Raw genomic sequence first — 26154 nt, 5'->3', positions numbered from 1 at the left:
GCCTAGAGCAGCCTTGTTGGATGCCTTGGTGTCGCGTTGGCTTACCTCCCCGCAGCTCTTTGCAAAGTGATGAGCGATGTCTCCTCAATGTGTTTGGAGGGAACTTTTCATGTCCCCGTGGGAAATGTGAAAGTCCTCGACATGACTGACGGGGGATCCCCATGTTCGTGGGCATGGTGAGTCTGATGGAGCGGAAATCAAACAAGATGCGGCGTTGGGTGCTTTTTACGATATTTTGCTTGCTTCTCCCTAAAAATACCCTCAGATGACAGAGGAGAAGTCTTACCAAAGGACGTCAGCTCTGCCCTCACAGCACAAAAGCCAGCCCATCGTACCCATATCTCTGGGGACGTAAGAGGGGAGATAAAGAATCCCATCTCTGGGATTTCATTTTTGCTCAGATACTTTATTTTTTTTTTTTTTTAATGTGTGAGCGTTTGGCCTTGGTTTTATGCTATAGATAACTCATAGGCTTTCCAACGTCCCATCTGCGAGATCTCTTGAGCTCCACGTCACAGAGAAGATCAGAACCAAATTTTGGAAATCTTGACCATTTGTTCTGGAAGTACTAAGTCAAGTTTACCTGTGTTCAGCGGGCGCTGCTTCCCACTGGAAAGAGAGTAAATGTCTTTGCGCGTTGGCAGTTGTGTCCTGATATATGGGACGTGGGCTCTGCTTCTAATCCCACGTAAGCTAACAAAGAATTGCCTTTCTAGGGCCACTGACAGTCGGATTTCTCTGTGCCGGTCGGTAATAGGTTTGGGAGAGCGTGAGGACACAGGTTAAAGCTAGCTTTCTAGAACAACACCAAGCACGGCACATGCCCCACAGAGGGTCTGGGCCACCCTGACAGACTGTCGTTAGCGACTCTCATTTATTAATCTTCAGCTTCTAACCCCCCCCCCGGGATCAGTTCAGTCCCACCATTAACCTGTTGATCAGATAAAACACTTCCTAAAATAGTTTTAGGGGCCCTTCTTTTGTTCCCTGGGGGTCATGTTGAGTTGGTGGAAATTTTCTTAATTATTCTTGTTGTCTGCTGCTTGAAACATGTTTTTTCCCCCTTAATAAGAACGGTGCTTCCGAAGAGGTAAATGGTTATTTCACAGTATTTTGGTCCAATATTTTGTCTGGACCGACCTGCCTTGTAGGAGAAAAGACAAAGACAGAACAGCTGAAATCACAAGTCTTCAAGGAGGCGAGCCTGTTTTCTGACTCCATTGTAAGAACCAGGGTGACTTGATCAATCATAGCGTGACCAGTCTTGGTCTGTGTGGTTTGAAATTCCCCTCTTTTCTGTCTCCTGGCAACACTTTCACTATTGGACATCGTCCTCTCTGACTTAGAAGTTAAAAACCCCACTGAGCCCGCCGGGGACGGACGAGTCCAGCGAGGTCTCTCTTACACGAGCCAGGAGGCAGAGCCTGAACCCTTAGCTCCATGTGGAAGCCTCTCTCTTGGGCAGGATGTAGAACTGGCGTGTGCCTGGGGAAGCCTTCTCTGTCCTGCGTGGAGGGTCACTGTCTCATTCTCGACAGCAGTTTAACACTTGTTTGTGGAATGAACAAATGGAATTTGTTTGAAATTCTGTCGAAATTAGGCTTCTTCTGGAAGCCACATTCACACCCGGAGAAGGAAGGAGCCACATCTGTACATTTTCCAAATTGTGTCCTTCTGGTTTACTTACAAAACCCGGGTCTGAAGTTCTTGCTTTTTGGTAAGCTGGGTCTTGTTGTCCCCAGTTAACTAGCCAAGTGTTCCCGAAATGGCTTATTTTCTGTATGTGTTTCGTGCAGGGAACCATGTGAGAAAGGTTTGGAAACAACACATTTCATTTATCAGCTATCCTACAGCCCACCGTCGGTCATTTGAAACTATCATCCCGTATGAATTGGTATTATTATACCTTGAGAACCTTGCTGAAAAATAATATTTGTGGACCTCTGACTTGCGGCACGGTGCTCTGAAAGCAAGAATAATACACCAGCATTTGTTCTCACGGGAGATTTCCGTTCAGCGTTTTTAGAAGAGAAATATGTTAGACCGTTACGGGATCAATCTTATGAAAACTTAAACAGTTCATGGGCTTGGGGTTTTACAAATGAGATTCTGACCTAAGACCTAAACTGCATGGGATCCAGAGTGCATCTTTTGGGGAAGAGAGAACTCAAAGGAAATCAGAAAGCTGACAGTTTCTGCACACATTTGGCCAACTAGTCCTTTGTTTGCCGATGCGTGATGGGCTCAGCTAGATTCTCTTGTATTCATCCGAGCCCAGCTGTAGCAGGGCACTTTTGATGAAAAAAATGAAGTCATCACTGTAGGCAACGGATGAGAAAAATTGACGGGGACAGAGTGAATATCTTATTATGGTTATTGGGAATACTGGGGTTTGGAAGAAATCCCGGGGGGGTAGGAATGTTGGCATGCGGAAAGATATAATATGTATTTCATAGAAGGAGTCTCGGTCGCAAGTACAACTGTAGGTTCATCTGGAGATGGAAAGGGCCTGCCGGGGACATGGAAAACCGGCGTTGCAGCGAGCTCGAACCAAGAACACCGGTCTCCCGGAGGCTCTGAGGGCCTGGACCAGTCGCCCAGGCCCCCGCCCTCCGCACGCAGCCTGTGCTGCCCAGGTGCTTCCTGACGCGTGTTGGGTACGTGGATGAGGAGTCTTGGATGGAGACGTTGCATCTGAAAAGGCACTTTTTCAGAACGTAGCTGGCAGTTTTTTTCAGCAGTTTTCAGTTTGCAGGAACCTTGAGTCGTAGGTCCTGTTTTCCTTTTCTCCCTTTCTTTTGCACGGGTCCCCTTAGAATATCGTGAATTGGTCGGGTGCATGGGGTGCCCTCCAGCCGACGCAGATGCTTATTGTTGACTAGACGTCAGACTTTCTAGAAGGATTCACTGTTGGAGTCCTGCATTCTGTGGGTTTGGGCTGCGGAGTAATGACATGTACCCATCATCATGGGTGTCTTGTCTTTTTTTTTTTTTTTTAATTTTTTTTTTCTTTTTTGTATTTATCAGAGAGAGAGAGGGAGAGAGAGCGAGCACAGGCAGACAGAGAGGCAGGCAGAGGCAGGCGGAGAAGCAGGCTCCCTGCTGAGCAAGGAACCCGATGTGGGACTTGATCCCAGGACGCTGGGATCATGACCCGAGCTGAAGGCAGAGGCTTTAACCCACTGAGCCACCCAGGCGTCCCATGGGTGTCGTTCTGTTGCCAGATGCCTCGGTTTTTTTTTTGAGCAGCATAACATGCCATTGTCTGGTAGACTATGCTTCATCGAGACTGCTACTAAAGGACATCTTGGTTGTTTTCAAGATTTTCATAGTAATACATAAAACTGCTGTCAAATAGGTGTGTGCAGGCTTTGTGTCCATACAGATCATCCCAGATGGCACAGTTTTTTTGAAAAAAATCATGCTAAGTTCCTTCTCAATCTATGGAAGGTGAACTCTGTTCGAAATGGAGGTGCACAGTGGCACAGCTTTTGCAAACTAATAATGACAACACAAGGAAGTAAAATCTTCAGTCGTCTGCTAACGGATAAGTCCGTGTTCTTTTTTTTTTTTTTTTTTAAGATTTATTTATTTATTTGACAGACAGAGAGAGATCACAAGTAGGCAGACAGGCAGGCAGAGAGAGAGAGGAGGAAGCAGACTTGTGGCTGAGCAGAGATCCCGATGCGGGGCTCGATCCCAGCACCCTGAGATCATGACCCGAGCCGAAGGCAGAGGATTTAACCCACTGAGCCACCCAGGTGCCCCAGTCCATGTTCTTTGACTCTGAAATTGCTGTATGAGTCCAAAGGGGCATTTTCCCTTCAAAGTGTTCAGCGGGGTTATATTCTTCTTCGTGCGTCAACTCATTGAACGAATTACCATATTCGGAACGATATAATGACATAGAATGATAATTCAGCAGAAATTAGTGTTCGCGTCCGATGTCCCCAAGCATGTAGGTGATTTGCTTTGCTGTACTAACACCACAGTCAGTGTCTGCCTGATCCTGATTTACCCTGGGACACAAATCCAAAACAGCCCTCATGCATCTGATTCCTTGGTTCCGAGTGTGACATTTATGTATATGGTGTGGCTTCCGGGATGTTTATTCTAGGAGCTAAAAATTTGAAGACTGAACATACCATAACTTGTAGCATTTGCCGTCAAATAGCAAAAAATTTGTTTTGTAACAGATTTCTCGGGTTCTGCGTTGGCTTTGGGAACCATCTGTGCCTCCTCCATGGAAAGCTGACTCTGCAGCCTCGGCCCTCCATTTCTGGACCACCGAGGTGAAGGGGCAGCCCCAAAGCAGAGGGCCTGTGCCCACTGGGGCACGACCTGTGTGCCGGGTCGCATGTGCTCATATTCAGTTATTCCTGGTGCAAGGGATTTCTGCCGTCCTTATAAAATTTCAATGGCTCTGCTGATCCTGAAGCCATGAGACAGGTCCCCTGCCCTCAATTTGGTTCCCAGATCTCGACTAAGGATGCCACACTAACAGCAAGAGGCGATGAAAAAAAAAAATTAAAAAGGTTAATTACGCCCATGATGAGGCTTTCTTGGAGGGGAGCAAGGTTGTGCCCCGGCTGGTCTGAAAATAGCTTGAGAGGGATGAGAAAAGAGAATGATTGACCTTTCACGGTGGGAAGAGGTCCGGGTCGGGCGGAGCATTTCAGCAGGGGCTGCCATAGCTTGAATGTCCCCACAGCACTGCCGGGGACAGCACCCAAGCTTTCTTCTTAGCTCCCTGGGCGCGCGTCGAATAAGGACTGGCCAGGCTTACGAGCTCTTCCCAGTCAAACATCAGAAGTGGAGTCAGACCGTAATACCGCAGTCAGAGTCCAAGTGCATGCGTTAACTTACGAAGTTAAGCTGGAGTGTACGGCTCTCTGTGGAGATCACAGATGGGGTTCCTCTACTTTGACCGTCTTTTACTGCTGATGTGACTGCCGACCACAGCGTCCTAATCGGACAGGCCGTATTTCAGCCCCTTCTGTCTCCAAGCAGCTTCTGTTTCTTTCTCATGGAAAATGTAGACATAAACAGGAGTAGGCAGAAAAGTACAGTAAACTTGCACGCATCCCTCATGTGCATGGAACAGCCGTGAAGTCATGCCTAGCCTTGTTTAGTCTGTACCCCAGCCTTCCTTCCCTTTGTCCTGTATGAATTTGAAGAGAAGCAGCTGTCCTAGCATTTTGTCCAGGATAATTTCAGTAGGCATCTCTACCTTCCCCTCTTGTAGAATTGCATCGAGCCCATCCGCTTAAGTATGTAAGGTTTGTGGGTCTGGCCTTTGGAGGCAGTTTTAACCCTTATCTGGGCTTTTCAACGTCCTAACTTAGTGTGAGCTTCAGCAGGTCACAGTCCTTACAGAACCCTGTAGTTCCTGTCGGAGAAGGGGAGCCTATAGCATTTACTCCTAGGGTTTCAGGTGTTCTGAATAAGAGAGTGTGTCATAAAGGGGTTCGAGAGCAAAGAGCAAAGAGTAGGTGGTCCCTGTTGCTCTTACTGCTTTGGTCAGAACTGTGGTTCTGTTGAAGCGTTGCTGTGGGGGTGCGGTAGTGTATGATCTCAGGTGTGGGTATGATCTCAGGTGTGGGGAGGACGATGAGGACAAGAAAAAGGAAGGTGTAAGGAACACTGGTACTCGGAATGGATAGTTCTACTGTATCTCTGAGTATCTACTGTAGTTATCAAAAGAGGGCGTTCATCATACAATATTTATAGACATCTTTGTTCATATAAGAACGTTGGGGCACTTGGGTGGCAGAATTGGTCAAGTGTCTGACTCTTGGTTTCGGCTCAGGTCGTGATCTCAGGGGTGAGATGGGGCCCAGCATCAAGCTCTGTGCTTCCCGTGGAGTCCATTTGGGATTCTCTCCCTCCCTCTTCCCCGTTCCCCGACCCCCACTTTCTCTCACTGTCTCTCAAAAATAAATAAGTAAATCATTAAAAAATAGAAGAACATTGATGGTTTGGTGTTCTGCACAGACTACGAGCAATTGGTACATTTCTTTATGTCCTGAGGACCGTCACACCTTCCTCTCAGCAGGGCATGACCTCAGGGCCTGGTGCTTCCAGAATGCTTTCTCGTGTGTCTGTACAGAACCACTGCATGGTGCCTAGAGTTTCACATGATGGTTATAGGTGACACTGGTGCAGTGACGAGACCTTCTGAGAACCCTGCCGCAGGTGGGCCTTCTGATTGCATGGTGTCCCCCATGGGGATGAGTGTGGGACCGCTGCCGCGTACGGGAGAATCCCCTTCCCATCTTCAGAGGAGCGGATGACAGCAAGTGATCTCCTTTTCTTGTGTAAAAATGGAACTGTGTAAAAATGGAACATTTCTCTCCTTTAGGGCAGATCTTGGATGTCCTGGAGGAGTTGAAACTGGCTAATAACACGCTCGTCTACTTCACGTCGGACCAAGGAGCCCACGTGGAGGAGGTGAGCACCAAGGGAGAAGTCCACGGAGGCAGTAACGGCATCTATAAAGGTGAGGAATCTGTGAAGGCGGGAAGCGCCAATGTCGGCCAGCTCTGGCTTCCCAGCTCACAGGTTGGGCGCCTTTGCTTGGACCTTTGAGCTTTGACATTGTCGGCTCCTTTCCGATATACGGACTTTACTGCATTGCAGGCACTGAACAGGAAAGTGACCAGGTCCCGTTTCCATTATGGTCCCCACAGAGGTTAAAAGCACAATTTCTCGGGGTGCCTGGGTGGCTCAGTTGTTTAGGCAACTGTCTTCGGCTCAGGTCATGATCCCAGGGTCCTAGGATCAAACCCCATGTCGGGCTCCTTGCTTGGCAAGGTGCCTGCTTCTCCCTCTCCCTCTGCCTGCTGCTCTGCCTGCTTGTGCTCTCACTCTCTGTCAAATAAATAAATAAAATTTAAAAAAAAAAAAGCACAAGTTCTCAGCTGAGACATTAGAATGAGGGCATTTTCTCTTACAGTAAATGCAGCCTCTCTACTGGATAGCTGGTTAAAACAATAAGCTCGTGTATTAGTTCCCTGTTGCTGCTATAACAAAATAACACAGACTTCCGGCTTAACACAGTTTCTTAAAGTTACTATTATGGAGGTCCAAAGTCTGAGATGGGTCTCACTGGTCTAAAATCAGGGTGACAGCAGGGCTGTGTCTTTCTGCAGGCTCTGGGGAAGCATCTGTTGTCTTGTCTCCTCCAGCTTCCGGAGGCCACCTGTGTTCTTTGGCTAATGACCGCTTCTTGCATTTAAAGCCAACAATGCAAAAAGCTCCAGACCTCCCTTCCTCTCTCTCTGACCTCTGATTCCATAAGGCCATCTCCTTCACTCACTCACTGTGACATATGGTTCCTGAAGGACCGCTGTGTTTCTCTTTGTCCCATCCAGATCGTGCAACTGATTTTCCCATCTCAGGACGCTCATCACCTCCCAAGGCTCCCTTTTGTTGTGGACGGTCGCATCGGCACTGGTTCTGGGGAATGAGAATGTGCCCCTCTTTGGGGGATGATGATTCTCCCCACCTGGGTGTGCAGGGGTGTTTTGGCCTCATGCCTCATTCCTGACACAGCCTCAGATAAGCCACCACCGTGACCAGTCACACTACTCACTGGGAATATGAGCTAATCCAAAGTAGACCCAACCCAGCTGCTGACCTCCAGATGGCTGGTAGCATGCACACGTGTCTTGGTGAAGTCAAGACATACCTGTCTCATTTAGATAAAATGTGACTCTTTTCACAGACTTAGAGGAGAGGCCCAAAGGGGCATATCCGTGCTAAGGGTTAGGACACTCCCCTGAATCTGTGGTGGGTGTGGATTTTTGGTCGGTAGGACAGGTTGAGTGGAGGTGACCGTGGTGAACCATCATGTCCCAGCGGGTGGGGACCACCTCCATCAGACGACACGGGAAAGCAGGTGACTAAGAGTGCCCTAATGTAAGGTGAAACAGTCTCTTATATGGGTGTATCAAAGATTCCCAGGGATGCTGGGAATCTGAGTTGATGTCCAAAGATATAAAAGGATAATAAGTAGGATGCTTGGGTCCATTAATTGGTTCGGAAATATTGATGTGGCTGTGCATCGGGCCCTGGGCTTGAGGCATCAATAAATATAAAACCTGGTCTGTGCCCTGAAGGAACTCAGGGTTTGCTCGTGGTTGGCTGGGTGTGTAGCGGGAAGCCTAGACCACGGAATTTAGGAAGGGCGTCAGTATTTAGGCACAAGAAATAGTGGTGTGTCCGGCCAGGAGAGCATCAGGAGGCCCCGGGACCCTGGAAATGTTTGCCAAGTTGGCAAGGCTGGAGGGAGTTAGCCACAAGAGCGTGCCTCCTGTCTTGTTCTGCTTTTAGCTCTGCCAGCGTTCACGCACTCTGGTCCTGGGTGTGCAAAGAAGCTGGACACGGCTGTATCACAGACAGCGAGGCAGAGAGGCGGGGAGGGGAAGTGTGTCATCTGTCCCAAACGTGCACACCTTGCACTTCTGTTTACCCCTCTCTGCGTGTGTCTGCCATCCTCTTCTGAGGCCTTGGTGGCAGGGACCCTGTTTCCACGTTCAGTTCCCTGGAACCCCAGACAGAAGGATCCCTGCTGAGTGCTGGTCAGGTTGACCCTCAGAGGATGTGCACGCCTCTCCTTTGCCTGCCCCTGTTGGCTCACCAGGGCCCGGCCCCCAAATGCTGTTGGACGTAGGTCAGGTGGACGGACCACTCTGTTTCATCAGCCCAGGATTGACCGGCCCCAGTAGCCGAGCTTTCGGCCAACCCCCCTCCGGCCCCCGCCTTCCATCGTGTCATTTTAGTGTAGGGAGAAGTGGAAACGTGGATTCCTATATGTTAAGATTAGGTGTATGGCCGGATGTGGGTGAGGTCGTGGCCTCTGTGGACAGAGTTGTTTGTACCTTATTTAGTGACGACAGCGTCTCTCAAGGTGGACTTACAGGTTGTGCCTCGTGCTCACGTCCAGCCTTTCATTCACTCTTCCCCCAAAGGACATTCCAAAGTAGGTTAACAGCTGCCAGTGAGACACAGGAATGCGTGGATACAATACTTTGTGTCCAATACTTTGGATACAAAGTAATCCGTGATTTCAGAAAGTCACATACATGAGGGCTTAGAGCCTCCATTCACAAAGATGACCAGAGGGCCAGCGGTGGATGGATCTCGGAATGCGGTATACATGAGAAGGAAAATCCAATTAGCATTTGACTACGATGCTTGACTCTCTTGAAGGCATCAGTGGGGTCGGTCAGAAAGAGAATGTCAAGGGTCCGGAAGGACGGTCCCAAACCAAGGTCATCGCAGAGCCCGAACAGCACGTCAGGAGCCTCTGCCCGATTTTCTTTTTTTGGAAGAACCCTATTGGGCGTGTGAGCAGTGTTTCGCTATTTTACTTGAGTGCTGGAAATACCTCTAGTACGTGACACTGTATTAATATCTCTGTGGCTAAGCATTATCCCTTTGTCACATTGAGTTGGAGTCAAGCTCACAGCGCAACATTGTTAAAATATGCTGCCCCGAAAGGAAGCTGTGGTTTCCTTCCAGCGGTCGGAGACGATCCGGAGACTCTGGTCGATGTCACGTCTCGTTTTGTAGAGCTGGAAACCCCAGCACCCTTGGACACAGAGGACTCACGCTGTTGAAACTCGCTGGTCAAAAGAGCATCTTTTTTTCTGAGCGGTTAATGATTCTTAGTCTTAATCCAGACCTCTCAGGAAGATCGTTAGTGTGTGGGCAAGTGCTTCTACCATTTTATCCAGACACATCTACGTCCCTGACGAAGTCTGCGGGTGAATTGGATAGAATGGATACACTTAAATCATCCTTCTCTAGAATTCAACCCCGTCTTCTTTTTAATCATAGGGACAGGAGATCCCTGCGGTCGTCTTCATGTTAAAGAAAAAATAATATGATACGGGTGAGGGAATTGTGACACCATTAATGCTTTCTCTCATGTTTTTTAAAAAATTTAAACATTTAGGAAATGTGTCTGCAGCCAGCATGAATCTCCTGACTGAATTTAGAGAAGGGTAAACCGAGTTGGTCAAAGGCTGTGATGTCAAAGGAAATTGAACGATAGAAGTAGGGTCCAGTGTGGGTTTTGAATACGACGCTAGTGAAATCGTAGCAGTCTTGGAAGCGTCTTCATCCTAACAGCTCCCGATACACGGACTTCTGAGAGCCTCCTAAATCCATTTTCCTCTGACGGTCCACATGTTCTCAATGATTGGGTCGGCCGTATACACCTAGCCATATTCACCTAGTCACAATCCGCTTCCCTCCTGAGATTTCAGGAAGCGTGGGCTCCGTTAGTGTTTCTGCTTAATCTGACAGGGTTCCCATACTGAGCTGTTAGGATTTTTGCCAAGAGCAAGATAAATAAGTGATCAACAAAAATGCCAGAACGTTTACATTGGCCTGTGACCAACGTATAGCAGTTAAATGTAAGGATTCCAGCAGGGCTGTTGAAATATTAAAAATGTGCACACTGCTCATTTGAGAGTGGGGATTAGGAATCAGGGCTTTGAAGGAACAGAGGATTTACGATCTCTGTGCGAATTTGTACTGTCTCTGGGACACAGAGGTCATGGCTCTCCCGTTTGTGAACCTGCACCCTGGGAAAGGGTTGGGTCTGTGGTGAAGTAATCCTCACAAGGCTGTCTTGCTTCTGCACCCTCACCGGGACCAGGGCTCAAGACAATCGTCCCATAAACAGGGGTTCTCTTGTGGAGGGAGCAGCTGGCCCCAGGCTACGTCACCTGGTGTCTAAGTCAACATCTGAAGCCCACAGAGCCCTTCTTGTAGTGATAGGCGTAAGCAAAGTCTTGGAACCCAGGAGTCGCTTTTCCTCCTCCACTGACCTGCCTCTCCAAGGTGGAGACCTCTGGGGCTCTTTCCTGAGTCCCCTCACTTCCTTACTTAAACACTCACACTCTATGATCGCATCCAAAGGCATGACCTCAAGTGCCATTTGGAGTGCTGGTGACCCCCACAGCCAGCCTTGAACTTTGCTGGTGACCCCCACAGCCAGCCTTGACCCTGGCTGGGAACCCCGGACTCCTCCATCTGGCTGCCCGCATGACGTGGGATATGGGTGACGTGGGACAGGATGTAGACACATCCTCACGAGCAACTCTGCTCTAGAGATCTCCTTCCCCAAGACCACGTGTCTCATGGGCTAACCTATCTCATTGATTTGGACCTGTCTTCATTCAGTGATCCAACCCCCTGGGTTCTTGGAACTCCCAAAGCCTCTTTCTGTGACCTTCTCTGTACCTCATACTCCAACAGCTTGTCCTATAAACTTAATCTTCTAAGCATACCTGCCATCGACCCCGTTGTCTCACTGCCAACCATTACAGCCTCCTCCAGGCCAGCAGCACCGCCTGGTCATTGGCCCAGATGGTCTGCCGGGTGCTTCTTTGTTGTCGATTCCCTCTCCCCCCGGCACTGGCTGAACTTTAGTACGCGTGCACGGTCACTGTACTGTGTTGCGTCTCCTAGGGCGGCCACAAAGTGGATGGCTTCCAAGCAGCGAGTTACTCTCTCTCTCTCACTTCCGGACGCCAGAAGTCCTAAATCAGGGGTCAGCGGGACCATGCTCCTTCTGAAGGCTTTATTGGAGAATCTCTCCTTGCCTTCTGGTGGTCTCTGGCAGGCTTTGGCTTTCCTTTGCCTGTGGACACATCACTCCAATCTCTGCCTTCTCTGTTTGTTGAGGCTTTTCCTCCTTTCTTAAAACACTCTATCCCCACGCTCAGAGCAAAGTGTGAAGTCTGCATCTTGATGATACACAGGACCGACACGACCCAGAGCTGCTTTATCTTCCTCGGGACTTTCTGGTTTTTTTCTGGGGTCCCCCAAGATTTTAAGCTTGTTTCCACCTTAGGGCCTTTCCACTGGCAGTTCCTTCTGCGGGAGGCTCATCTCTTGGTCTTTACACGGATTGGGTCATTCGTCCCCATGATGCCTCTGTGAGACCCCTCTGGGTCCCTCAGCCAAAACCCAGCACACCTCCTTAGTATACTTGATTGCGTGTCTGGTATGCTGTCTGTTTATGATTTATGTGCTCGTGATCTGTCTCCCTCCTTATAAGGTAGATCCCACGGGAGCGGAGATCTGGGGTGCCTTATTCACGTGTCTGTGTCTTTGCTGCAATAGCCACCTGGTAGGTGTTCCGTAGACACTTGCTGAACGAAGAGTGGAGATGCCCCAGATCTCTCTTCCTTCGACTGCTGGTACCAGACCTGAGTATCTCCCCGCCTTTCTCCTAAAATACCCTCCTTTCCCAGGAACCAGAATAACTTCCCTAAGATTTTCTTACAGTCAAGTTTAGAGTTTTCAGCCTCTTTTTCAGAGCAGAGAGCTCCCTGTAGTGTCAGGAAAAGAACAGTTTAGACAAGCTCTGGCTTCATTTCCATTCCTCTCTCAGTCAAGGTCACCCTGAAGGAGGCTCTCCCCCGCCTCCCTTTTACTCTGCCTAAAGGCAAGGAATAAATGTCAATGGAACGGATAAATTAACTCTATGGACGGCCTCTGCGGAAGCGTGGGGGTGCTGGAAATTCTATTTTCCTGAGCTGTTCACAAACGTAGACTTTCCGCACATGTAGGAAAAGATTTTCCGAATTCCCGGACGCCGATGTCTGAGGCCCTGACACCCCTGGCCTGTCTCCTTGACCTTCAGTGCGGATTCCAACAACCAGTTGGGCTCCTGCCTGTACCGCTTATGAGCTGCTTCTTACACTCCCTGAATTCGGCGTGCCGTGTCCTCATGCAGCAACACAACCTTCAGAGAACCGTTGCTGCTTTTGTTGGAGAACAACAACAACAAAAGTCAACAGCAACAGGGTCTGGGAGTTTATTAGACGGTGGTTATGTAACGTGCAGGTTCTGACTTCAGATTCCGACAGATATTTTCATCAGCTTCCCCAGAGTAGGCAAAGCGGCCCCCGTCTTGCTGGTGTGGGTGTTTATTGTGCCGGGAGGCATCCGCAGCCTTTTCACCTCTGAAAGAGGATCGCCCGCGGTCTTCCTTTCTGAATGCGCTCGTTCCGTTCCATTCCGGTAACCAGCACTCATTTATTGACTCCGTACCGTACGCCAGGCAGGGGGCTCGCGTCTAGGGCGTGAAGGCCAAGGAGATGGGCTCCCTGAGCTCTTGTAGCTCATGTGCTAATGTTGAGATGCACATCTACAGAGATAGTTTCAGAGTAATAGACTGTGAAGGGAACTCTCAGGAACCAGCAGTTAGAGGTAGTCAGCTTAACCTGGACTTCTGAGACCCTCCCAGGGGGAGATGACCTTCTGCAGGCTGGTGCGTTGAAGTGTCGGCAAGGAGAGGAAAAGTGAGGAATTTGCTCTAGATGGGAGGGAGATGCTTATGGTTAGCCCAAGAGCAGCAACGTGTTGCTAGAGGTGGAAGAGTAAACCGGGAGTGTCGGGTGATGTGGCCCCTGAGGTCCCCCACATCCAAGTCACATGTCCAGTAGGAACGTGTTAGAAATAACCATTGCCATTCGGGTAGTAAAAATTGCATGAGAAGAATATCACATCACCCGAATCCAGTATAAGGACAGGGTAGAGGTGTGCGAGTAAGGGTAAACTGAGGAATGACTGAGTGTCGGTCCCTCCTCTTTAGACCTGGAGGAATAGGACTGTTGTTAGAGGACGATCATGAAGAAATTTGGTGAGGATTAACAACTCAGTGCCTATGTAAAGTGCTGGCAGATGCGCTCAGTGCGTGCAAGGGGTTCCTGTCATCCACAAAGGCACAGTATCTGTGACAACATAAGTGTCATTTACGCACTTCTATAGCTGCAGGAACTACAACAGTGCCTCATGGTTTCAGAAGTTACTTCTTACTGAGTGCATAAGTGGAGAAAAAAACACTTGAGCTTGGGTTTGAAGGACACATACTTCATTAAGTGAATGAAGTACATGAAGACGGATCTGGAAGACCTTGGTAACTCCAGGGCTGATGGTGGTTGATTGGAGAGAAGGCAAGACATCCATGATGTGTCCTGTGTTTTCGGCTTGAGTGGTTGTGTAGACGGATGGAGGATCTCTTGATGAATTAAGACTCATGGGCAGAGACCCATAGTGGGTTGGCAGGTGGGGCGGTGTATGAGATTGTTTGGTGCAAGAGGAGAGTCAAGGAGCATGCCCTGAGGAACTCTTCCCTAAAGGGTGAGGTGGACAATGACGATACCGTAAAGGCAATGTTGACAGAGTGATTTGGGACCTAAGAAGAGAACGAGGAGACGATGAGATTCAGGGAACAGCATGAATGGTGTACGGCGCTACAAAGGCCAGTAAGATGGGGACACGTGTCCATTGCATTCATTACCACATGGTGCTCACAAGTATATTTTTAGTGGAGAGGTGGGGGGCCGAAGCCAGATGGATGGAAAGGGGGGGTGAGGGGGAAAAGTCCTCACATTCTTTTGGGAAATTTGTCTGTGCCTGGAGGCAGGCTGTTGTAAGCAGGACTTGGTCCTGGGAAAGGCTGGAGCCTGTGTGATGATCCGGGGTGAACTTTCATAGAGAGCTAACACAAGGCATCCCTGAGAAGGTCAACTTCCCAAGAGGATTGAGATTTATGGAAAACAGATCCATTTTTCATTGATGCCTGGCGTCTTCCTGAGGAGGCGTCACCTCGTGTCAGAGTTTATGTGAGACGTGGAGTTTGGGCAAGGATATGACGGGCAACGGTGCACTGCATGATCAGAGCCGGTCATCAGAAACGTAGACAGGACAAGGTTAGCAAGCACCCTGAACATTGCAGTGCCATGATGTGGCATGATTGGGACGGTCTCCCTGAGCAGGGAAGAGACCTGCAGAATGCTTAGCATCTTAGTCCCATGATAGAAGGATTTCATGAGCTGCTTTCATTTGGCAGAACTTATGGCTGTAGATACCATGAAGTAAAATACGGCAGCTTGGGCCCATGGTTACAGAACCCATATCAGGTGGTGCGATTCATGGCTGGATGATGCGTGTTGGATTTACTCACTTTTGAGCCGGAGCAGATGGAAGTGATGTGGTCTAGCACGGTCAGTGCAGAAGAAGGCTAAGGCTGCACGGCGGCAAAGTGCTGGGAAAGATATGTCATGGTATAAAAACCAAGGTCTGGGCGGGTGGAGTTGAGAAATTTCGTGGTAATGAGCTCCTTTTCCTGGATGACACGTGGTGTGAGGTTCTCTTCTGAGTGTAGTAAAACTCTGGAGGAGAGAACGTTTGGAATGCAGTTGATGAGAGAAGTGAAAAGTCCTAGCAATATCAACGGACAAACAAGTGATTCATCCATTATTTCATTCATTCAAGATATAGATTGGCCACTAAAATTTGGAAAGGATGATGCTGTGGAGGTCTATTGAGTAAGGACTGAGTTAGACAGTTTGTTTTCAAGATTGTGGTCCTGCTGGGATGATGAGAGGTGCACCAAATTGATCATCATGGTTGTCAGGCATCCCATCAACAAACAACTGGAAATACCACAAGGAGGTGGACAGTAGGAAAATGTCACCTGCAGTGGTGGTTGTAGGAGGCTTAATTCAGTAGAAGGGGCATCATGTTGTCCGGGCTTTCAAGGATGTGTAGCATCATTTGGGGTTTGGGAGACATCCGGGAAAGCAGACATCCAGACATAGAACTTTCTAGAAGGCTAGACAGGTTGAGCTGTTTCCTGGGGCACTAACGTGAGACTTAGCTGAACCAAGGTGTGATGTGGTTCACTTTACATTTTCAGCCAAGGTATGTGCTTTAGTTTTCTTCTCGCGGGAGAAACAAAGAAGGTGTTGAGTTGAGTGAGTGACGAAACGCATTGTTCATAGAAGCCTCTTTGACATTTCCTCTCAATACTGTAGGATTTACCATGGCGGAATAAGGTTGGTTGATGCACTCACTGGACCGCACAACCTAAATTCAGGGCTTAGCCAGCTGTGACGTTAGGGTTCCACAAATGGAGCGTGAAGCCTGATTTTGTGAATAAAGTTTTATTGAAACACAGCCACACTCATTCCTTGATGTGATGCCTCAAGCTAGGACACCAGAGATGAGTGTTGGGAAACGAGTTACACAGCACTTGAGAGATGTTGACCAACACCTACGCAGATGATTTAGCAGATGGATGTCATGTTCCTGAAGGAGTTCCTCTTCAAAGTGTGTCAGTTCATTTTAAGGGTGTTTTCCAGTGTTTTGCCCCTCCTTGGAGCACAGACATCCGGACACTGTTCGGTCTTTATTTTGCCCTCAGCATAGGTTGATAGAATGCAGATCCTTATCCTATCATCTCTCGCGACTGGGTTGGATTAATGAAGGAGAGAGTAAAGTCTAGCCTCTTGGGTGAGAAAGCGTTGAATGCAGACGGCACCCTTCCTACACATCCCTGAGGCTCACATCCATCCAGAGAAGCCGTGTTGTGCAGACAGGGAGATGCCCAGCAGGAGAAAAATGGCCACAAGAGCATTGCCTAAAGCTGTATGCCCAGATCCAGCACAAGAATGAGTGGCATATGCTCTCGCCACTGGAAGTGATTTGACCTGACAGGTGGCGGCATTAGAAAGGACAGAAATCGAAGCCTGGTTCGGAAGCAGCTGTTCCTCACAAGTCTCATAGGAAATGTAGAATTTTCTCTGCACTTGCCTGGAGAGACTGATGGGCTCAGCCTTCCTACCTCGGTGACTTCCCATCATGGCAAAGCGCCATCTAGATGTGAGACGGGTCACTTTGACAATTATTTGACAATTCCTTGGTCAGATTTTAAATTTAGACTTTGCTCCTTTTCTCTGCTCACCCATTTTCAGGGGAAAAAAAAATCCAGATTTCTTACCAGGTTGGTCTATTTTTGTCCTATCAGCTGCTTCCAACTTTCCTGTGCCTAGTTCTCCCTCACAGCCCAAATCAAGCCTCTGTTGAGTCAGGGCCGGCATTCTGGGGGAGCCCCCCATGCGCTGTTGACTCCCGGTCAGAAGGATCTGTGAGCTGTCCTTGAGAACGTGGCGTTTCCGGGGAGTGAGATCCGTGTCTGTACAGCGTTGCGTTCCCTGTGGGATTCTGAGAATCAGGAAAAGCTAGGGTTTGGGAGCCCCGATTCTGGAGCTGGAGCTGGTGCTGTTGCTTACTTGCCCCATCACCTTGGGCAGAGATTTGCCAGCTGTGAGATGGGGGACCTGTGTGGCCGAGGGCAGTGGGGAGGGAATGAGTTAACATCTGCCAGGAGCTTGAATTGTTCCTGGAACCCAGGGCACTCCATCATGACTCCTGGTCGTTGTAACTCATTGCTTCATAAATCACGGCGCTCGGCGCTGGAGCGTCTGTGAGCAGTTCCCGGGAAGGGAGCAGTGTGTGCTGTCCTTTTGAAGCCCGCTGGGTGCCTCTGGCACACGGCCCTTCTCGGGGAACACGGCAGGAGGAATGCGTCTCCGAGTTCCACCATCTGACGAGTAAGGATATTTGCTCATGAACACATGCCTGGAAATGTGTGATCGTACTTTATCAAACATGTTGTTCCCTGGAGAGAGTGCGCACGGATGTGTTTATCATCTGCTAAAAAATTTTTAAGTATTTTCTTCTTTTACCATTCTTGTAAAAAAACACTCCTTTTACAGCTTTCGAAAGTTGGGCGAGATTCTGTTTATTGATCTATGTCTCTGGTTTCTGAATATAAATTCGGAAGTGTACGATGTGAGACTTAGGGGTCCGTATTTTCCCGACAGTGTAATAGCTCATCCGGACTAGGAGGGTGTGTCTTCCGAAAAATAGTTGGGGATGACAGGGTCCCTGGTCCTGGCATCCTGTACATGCATGGGCTCGGGGGGGGGGGGTGCTGGGTTTGGGGGGTTTACCCCACGGGCTGCCAAGGAAGTCTCATGCCTTCCACAAGGGTGCTTTGAGCATCATACCTGAGCACAGGTAAGCCCCTTCCCTGCACCCACATGCTGTCGGGGAGCTGTTTGTGGCTTGGAACTCTCTAGGGCATCTTGAATGTCTGTCAGGGTGTGATCTCTCGAGGTCTTTGGTGGAGTGTTGTTTTGTTGACAAAGCAGTTCTATGTCTCAGAGACGTTGATGCCATCACCTGGAGGTCTAAGATCTCAGCAAAGCTCCTAGAGCAGAACAGATCCCTGATGTTTGAGTCCTGATAGATACGTGCCTTCAATGAGCCTGTGGATTTCTATGGCAGTGTCTGCGTTTTGTGTGTGTGTGTGTGTGTGTGTGTGTGTGTATACGCATGCCTAGAGAAGAGGAAAGGCCTTTGTAGAAATGGTAACAGAGATGCAAAAACTATGGTAAGACTGAGTCTCATTTATGAAGGAAAAGCAAGTATTTCCATTGCTGGTTTTTTCAGCTTTTCTAAAGTATAAGTAATAAAAATTGTACACATTTAAGATACACGATTTGATGTTGGAGTGTATGTATGCATTGTGAAATGATCGCCACAGTCACGGTAGTTAATTTAACGAACACTTCACAAGTTACCATTTTTGTCTCTTCTTTTGTTGTTGTGCTGAGAACACTTGAGACATATGTTCTCAACTCCTGTCATGTATACAATGACACAGTGTAGCGTGTTTAACTGCAGTCATCTTGTTACACATTAGGTCCCAGAACTGATTCATCTTGCATAACTGAAACTTTGTATCCTTTGACCAGTATCCCCACCCCCCGCAGTTTCCCGGCCCCCTGCCGGTGGCAGCCACCAGTCTACTCTCTGCTCCCGATTAGCAGTGTTCATCGTTCTGTGTCTGGTAAAAAAACAAAAAACAACAACAACAAAACAGAACTTCCGTTTGGTCCCACAGTCCCAGTTCCGGGTACGTGTCCAAAGGGAATGAAGTCAGAATCCTGAAGAGATGTCTGTGCCCCGTGTTCATGGCAGTCCTAGTCTAAGACAGGGGAGCTCTAGCCAAGAAGGGGAAGTTTGGCCCATCTCAGTCCCGCTCACGTGTGGATTTGTCGCTGCTGTCCATTTACTGTCACCCGGGGAGCCCCGGGAGATTGTCCTCGGTCACTGCCTTTTTCCTTATGGAAGATGCATCTGTTGACTGCTGAGAAGGTAAAAGAAGGTGCTCAGTGTCCCTGTTGTTTCTTAAGCCTTTGGTTTAGAGTTGTCTTTCCGCACATGTAAATCCAGCCCACCTGTGGTCCTCTTCCAGCGGTACACAGGCGAGCCAGCGCCGACTGTCTCCTGCAGCAGAGGTGAGGGGGATTGAGGAATCGTGCAAATGCACAGACCCCAGCGTGGCACCAAGCTGGATTTGTATGTGTGCCCTGACTCACCGGATCAGTGACCTTCAGTCCGTAACTCTGCTCAGCCCCCTCAGGAGCAGGGATGGGTAGCCCCCATCTAGAAATTGGTCAGTGACGGTAGCACCACCCTGCGGGGTAGGTGTAATGATTTAATGAGATGAGACGCATATCATAGGCCATCCAACTTTGCTTCTATAGATGGGAAGACATAGTAGGGCCCTTGGGAGGTGGATGTAAGGATTTAGTGAATGAAATGCATATCCTGCTACATATCCCATAGTACGTGATCAGTTAAACGTGAGCCATTAGCAACAGTACATATGGGGCACCCGGGTGGCTCAGACAGTAAAGTCAATGACTTTGGCTCAGGTCTTGGAATCAAGACCCGCATTCGAGTCCCGGCTGAGCCCCGAGTCTGCTTGTCCCTTTCCCTGTGCCCCTGTCCACCACTTGCTCTCGCTCTCAAATAAATAAATAAAATCTTTTAAAAAATGAAACAAACACTGCGTATAAAGCCCTGTGAAGTAATTCATATCGTTTTCCCTGAGGGCATGTGGAGGATGCCAAGTACTTAGTCAACTGGGGGAACACAATACCATCTCTGTTTAGGATAGCTTGTACTTTGGAATCCGTACAGGTTCACAGAATCACAGAGATATGAAAGGTAGCTACGGCTTCCCCTGCACCCAGCTTCCTGCAGTGTTCACTCTCTGCATAACCACGATTACTTATCCAGAGACTAACCTTGGAACATCGCCTTTAACTGAGCTACACGTTGTCCACGAATTCACTCTTTCATTTCAGGATCCCATCTGCAACACCACCTTCTACCCAGATGATACATTCTTAAAGGATTCTTTTTCATGATTGTGGTATTTGGGTCTACCTTCCGATTTATTTTATGTTAACCAGTGGGATAATAAATATAAACATCTTTATGTTATATAGCAAACTTCCTTTGTTGTTCATAAATTTAGAGTGAGGTTCCATGAACTTGATCTAGTAGAAGGATAGTCAGTGGCGTGCTTTATCAGCTTGATCCTGCAGAATAATACCCATCTGAAAATTCTATGAGGTACATCTAGATGGACAGTCGTGTGCATCTAGAAAGATACACAAGAACATATTCATCTCATAGAAGCATAAACACATGAAAATATTCTGAACTTGATCCCACAGGTGGATGAACAAAAATTCTATGAGATGAATCTAGAAGGATAGTCAGCAAATATTCTATGAGTTTGAACTTGAAGAAGACTCAGAGTTAAGTCTATGAGTTTGACCTCGTAGAATAGATTTTTTTTTTTTAATTCCATGAGCTTAATCTAGTAGAATAATGGGTGAAAATTTCATGAGGTTCATCTGGTAAAAGGAAAGCATGTGCATCTCCTATGAGTTAAATCATACAGAAGGATAAATATGAAAAATCTATGAGTTTGATCCAGTAGGACAAGCAAGTGAAAATACCATCCGGTTCATCTAGTAGAAAGATTGCATGTGCATAATCTTTGATTGATCTCAAAGAATAAACAGATGGTAGTCTTTGCTCTTGATCTACTAGATGAATAAGCAAGTTTCAATCCTGTGAGCTTGACCCAGTAGGAAGACACATAGATGAAAGTCTGTGACCTTGATCTAGGAGAGGGATAAGCAAGTTTAGATCCTGTGAGCTTGACCCCTATAGGAGGACACATAGATGAAAGTCTGTGACCTTGATCTAGGAGAGGGATAAGCAAGTTTAAATCCTGTGAGCTTGGCCCAGTAGGAGGACACGTAGATGAAAGTCTGTGAGCTTGATCTAGGAGAGGGATAAGCAAGTTTAAATCCTGTGAGCTTGGCCCAGTAGGAGGACAGGTAGATGAAAGTCTGTGAGCTTAATCTAGGAGAGGGATAAGCAAGTTTAAATCCTGTGAGCTTGACCTAGTAGGAGGACACATAGGTGAAAGTCTATGAGCCTGATCTAGTAGAGGGATAAGGAAATTTAAATCCTGTGAGCATGATCTAGTGGAGGGATAAGCAAGTTTAAATCCCGTGAGCTTGACCCAGTAGGAGGACACGTAGATGAAAGTCTGTGAGTCTGATCTGGTAGAGGGATAAGCAAGTTTAAATTCTCTGAGTTTGGACAAGCAGGTGAAAATCCCATCATCTCGCTCTGGTAGAAGCGTAAACAGGTGCACCTTGTGCGTGTGATCAAGCAGAGGGATAAGCAGGTGGGATGCCGTGAGCCTGATCTGGTAGACGAATAAGCAGGTGAAAGTTCTGTGTGCTCGATCTCACAGACGGATCATCAGACTAAGTCACAGGTTGGGATTCCTCTCGTAGGTCACTCCGCTATGGACAGCTTGGCTAAATGAGTGCAAAGTCGTTGAACTTCCCTATTCTTTGATAGGATACCCGTGATGCGAGCGTGACGGTATTTGTCAGATAATTACCTTACGATCCTGTTGAAAAGGTGGAGTGCGATGCTCTTGACTTCTCGTGGAGGCCGTCATAGGAACTGCAGATTATAATATGAATTTCTTGTGTGAATTTTCCCTGACGTCTGTACATAGAAAAACATGCCGTGTCTGACGTTTAAAGATCTTGTACGAGGAGTTCAGGCTTCCGTCGCGGGCTACAGTTCATTCTGCAATGGTCAGAATTCAGGGTCGTGGTCATCGAAAGGCAGCATGACAAAGGGAAGCTTTGCTTCAGGACCCCTTGAACCTCTGTCTGTGGCAATCCATTTTTTACGTTTCAGGGGCATTTGCAGCCTTCCTTAACCACGCATCGTTTTCCTGCCTTCTCTCCCGGCCACACATCTGCCTTCTCCTTCCACTTTCTTCATTTCCCTCTTGATCTCATTCTTCGTCTAAAGCCCGAGAAGGTATTTTCAAGCAGCTGAACGTCTGTTCTCTCCCTTTCTGTCCAGCCTGACATCCAGTGGTTATTAGACCTGGGCTGCTCAGCTGTGCTCAGCGTGTTTCAAAGCTGTGGGGAACGACTTTGGGGGAAACCAGGCATCTGCTTTTACATCTGTGTCTGTGCTTCCTGCATGGTCTGAGGGGATCCGGCCCTTGGGCTCTCTGAGCTCCTTGCCAGCAAGCCGCTGCCCATGTCCCTCCAGGCGCGTTCTCTGCAGGCCTTGGAGAGCATCTTCTCTTCAGAGCCCCTCCCCGCGGAGCCTAGTGTGCCGTGCCGTCCGGTCCCCTGTCCCCTGCCGTGCTCTGCCTGCTTATAGTCAAGTGACCTCGAATGGACACAGCTCGTTTCCTCAAGGAAACAGTAAGCTGTCCTGCTTGTAAAGGACAAGCATTGATGGAAACGGCCATCTCAGGGGCTCTTCTGATGTCTGGGCACTGCCCTTGGCGATGGGGATAATCCCACAAAATACTCGGCCGACTGTGTTGGGGGTGTGGGGTGCGGACCAGGGAACCGCAGAGCTGCAGTTTTCCTTTCCTGTGGCTGCCCGGAGCTTTGGTCCCTCAAAACAACACAGAGTGAGTATCTTATAGTTCTGGAGTCCAGGGGTCCAAAATGGGTGCGCCCGTGTGAAAATGAAGGTGTTGGCACAGCTGTGTGCCTTTGGGAAGGCTCTCGGGGAGACTTTGTTTCCGGGCCTTTTCCAGAGTCTAGAGGCATCTGGATTCCTTGGTGGGGGAAACTTTTTCGATCTTCAGGCCCAGCCAAAAAGCCTCAGCCAGCCTCGCTGCCTTGGTTCTCACTCTCCTGCCTCCCTCCGTCCCTTACAAGGACCCTGTGATCACACTGGACCCACTCAGATAACCCAGGGTCATACTCAGATTATCCTGGGGTTAGGGAACCCATGTCAGCTACGCTGTGCACCTGCCTCCCTTCCTCCTGTACCAGGACCCCTGAGATAGCATCACACTGGTCCCACTCAAATAATCCAGGATCCTAAGCCCTTTGGCTAGGGAAGGCACCACATCCCCAGGTTTTAAGGATGAAGACATGGACATTTTGGGGTGCCATTGCTTTGCCCATGACCACTAGCACAACGTAGAAATGGAATTTTAACTTGGGGACTCTGTAGTCATCGCCTGGAGTCCTTTCTTGCTTTGGGAGTTGAGTTTCCCAGGTGGCAGCCGTAGCCCGTGGCCACCGGGCACAGCTGGCGTATGCCGTGCACCGTAGGGAACACGTCGTATTTTTTCCCACCACCGTGCGTGCCGTCCTGCTCGCAGAATTTTCAGTGACTCCATGTCCTTAGAGCAGTTTGTTCTTCCAGATTTCCCCCTCCATGGTGGACATGGGAGAGCGTACTGGAAGGAGCCTTCAACCAGGCTTTGAAAAGACACGCGTCTCCCTGCTGCCTCTGTGTTTGGTCTTCCAGGGGGAAAAGCCAACAACTGGGAAGGCGGTATCCGCGTCCCCGGCATTCTGCGCTGGCCGGGGCAGATCCAGGCTGGGCTGCACATCGACGAGCCGACGAGCAACATGGACGTGTTTCCTACGGTGGCCAAGCTCGCCGGATCGCCGCTGCCCGAGGACAGGTACTGTGGCTCACACGCACTTAGGGTGGGTTTGTGTGCGTGACGCCGTGACCGTCCACGGCCGGACTCGTCGTCCACGTCCAGTTCGGGGACGGAGCGGTGGAGCCGCTGATGCGGAAACACCCTCTGTCCTGTTATCCCAGGAGGAATGCGGCGGTGAGGTGTGGCGTGCATATGTGGTCCGTGAGCCTTGTGCTTTCAACGTCCCACCGATCCCGGCTCCTCTGGCCGTCACGGGGCCGCCGGGCAGCCGCCTCTTTGACCCACCATGCCGGGCTCCCCGACCTCTGCTTGGGGGCGCTCTCCGCTGCTGCTTCCTGCGTCAGTGAGGAAGGCAGCCTGTTCCCCGTTAACGGCCCTCGCTCCCAGCGTGTCTTCCGTTAGCAAGTTCTCAATGAAACGTCTTTCCCTTACATTTAAATACAACTTCCTAGGACACGGCCGGCGGTTTCTTCTTAAGTGTTACTGCCAGTCTGAAGAGTTGTCAGTGAGGCACACTGATTAATTGTCTTCGTTAGTTCGGTGGCAGGCCTTGCGGATGTCATACAGGCGGGCGGCAGAGCTCGATTCAGGCCAGCCGCCCGCGAACAGAGAGGAAACGGGAAACCAGAGAGGCCAGGGCAGCCCCGCCTGAGCTCAGTGCCTGCGCAGGCTTGCTCCTGACCCATCGCTTCTAAACTTGTTCTGTCGTTTATTCTATTGCTTCGGAGTATCTCGTCCCACAAGTGTGTACACACACACATGTGCACACACACACACACGCACGCGCGCGCACACACACACACACACGCCAGAGCCGAGGCAGCATTGGACAGCTCAGCCCTGCACCAACATTGTGGTCTCATTGCCCGCCTATATCTTCCGTGACTGACGAACCCAAATACTTTTTGCTTATGTGGATTCTGTCTGGCAACACTTCCCGTAGGAGCCTTCACACCTGAAAACATTGTGAACACACAGGAGCCCCCACCTGCGGACCGCGATGATGTCCCCTCCTGCCGTGAGTGTAGAGAGACGGTGCTGTGCGCTCCTGCGCGGGCCGTAGCTCAGGCAGAGAGACTCTGGTCTTCTCGGGAAAACAGTGCTGGCCTCGTGGGGCCCTTCAGAGGGTCTTGGGGGTCCCTGTGGGTCTCTGGGCCACAGTCGAGGAGCATCTGGTGCCGTGCCTGAGAGCAGGGACCGTGCTTGGGTTCCGATCTCGGCTTCTGCGCTAGGTCCGTGTTTCACATAATGGACCTGTGTTCCTCGTCCGGAACGTGGCTTCCCTAAGGACGCCGACCCTGCAGGCTCCGTGGGAGGACTGACAGCATGAGAGCACGGTAGCAGGTGAACCTCGTGGGGTTCCAGCACACACTGAGGGCGAAGGAGTATGTGGCTGCATTTCTGTCTTCTCCCACAGTCAGAGCTCATCCGCAATCCTAGAGTCCTGACGGGAGAGAGCTGGGGGCGGCACTGTAGTCTGGTCAGCCTACGTCTTCGCTGTCTCCAGGACAGACGGAAAACGGGGCTGCAAGAAGTCCTAAAACGCTGCTCGGTGTGAAGCCGGACATCCCGCGCCGTGTCTCACCTGCTCTTGTTCCTACACTTGGAGCAAAACTTCCTCTGGCCTTAAGCAGCACACACAGTGTTCAGGTCATTTCATGGCTGACCTTTCCCTCTGAGCGTTCATAGGCTTAAAATGAGCAGTGCCTCTGCCTTCCCAGTCTCTGTAAATGGGTTTCTCTGCTCTTCGCGGAAAGAGAGGGGCAGGGAAGGGTCAGGGGCAAAGCGGAGAATCCGCTGAGGGGAACCTTGTCTCACGCGTCCTTCCCACGACCGTTGGACGGTCATGGAGGTCACTCTGTTTCCCTTCAGTGCGCCCAGTGAAGACGGAGGCGGCCTCTGTCTTCGGCACGCCCAAAGGAGTTCCCGCAGGAGCCGTGACCTTGCTAAGAACCCATGTTCGCAGGAGCGAAGATGGTTCTTGTAGATCTCAGTGACCCATGTAGACCCAGCTCGGGGCAGCAATGCTGGCTCTGGAGGGAGCTGACGGGCCCCAGAGAACGCCACGTCATCCTGGAGACGGCGCAGAGCAGGGCACGGAACTCGGCCTCCACATCCTCCGTGGACATAGAATCAGTCCCCCGGTACCTGATTTAAATCGTGTCACCAGCCAGGTCCAGAAAACATCGCCCTGTGCCTGTCCGGGAGACGGGGAACATCCTACGTGGCGATTCTTACCCAGGGTGGCTCTGTCTCCCAGCACCCGTGGACCGGGCCTTGGAGATATTTTTGATGGTCTTGACTCAGTGTCACTGGTCTCCAGAGGCCAGGGATGGCCCCAAGCATCCTACAAGGCTCAAGACGGCTTCCCACAACAAAGAATAATTCAGCCAACACGTTAGCAGTGCTGGGCGTTCCCAGATGCTGGTCTCAGGTTCCCCGCTGCTCTT

The 26154-nt window shown here is 49.6% G+C and overlaps 1 protein-coding gene across 11 annotated transcripts in view; it reads left to right on the top strand.

Annotated features, from left to right (window-relative positions):
- Nucleotides 1–26154, top strand: part of LOC309856867 (steryl-sulfatase-like) — a 490902-nt gene that overhangs the window by 97193 nt on the left and 367555 nt on the right. For all 11 annotated transcript variants that reach the window (XM_082718637.1, XM_082718643.1, XM_082718644.1 and 8 more), the window contains exons 7-8: nt 6362–6499; nt 23563–23722. In XM_082718637.1, coding sequence (XP_082574763.1) covers nt 6362–6499; nt 23563–23722 — 298 coding nt within the window. The remainder of the gene's footprint in view (nt 1–6361; nt 6500–23562; nt 23723–26154) is intronic.

The sequence above is a fragment of the Mustela nivalis genome, assembly GCF_964662115.1.
Source record: "Mustela nivalis genome assembly, chromosome: Y".
Classification (NCBI taxonomy): Eukaryota; Metazoa; Chordata; class Mammalia; order Carnivora; family Mustelidae; genus Mustela; species Mustela nivalis.
This window is presented reverse-complemented; position numbering and strand designations above follow the sequence as displayed.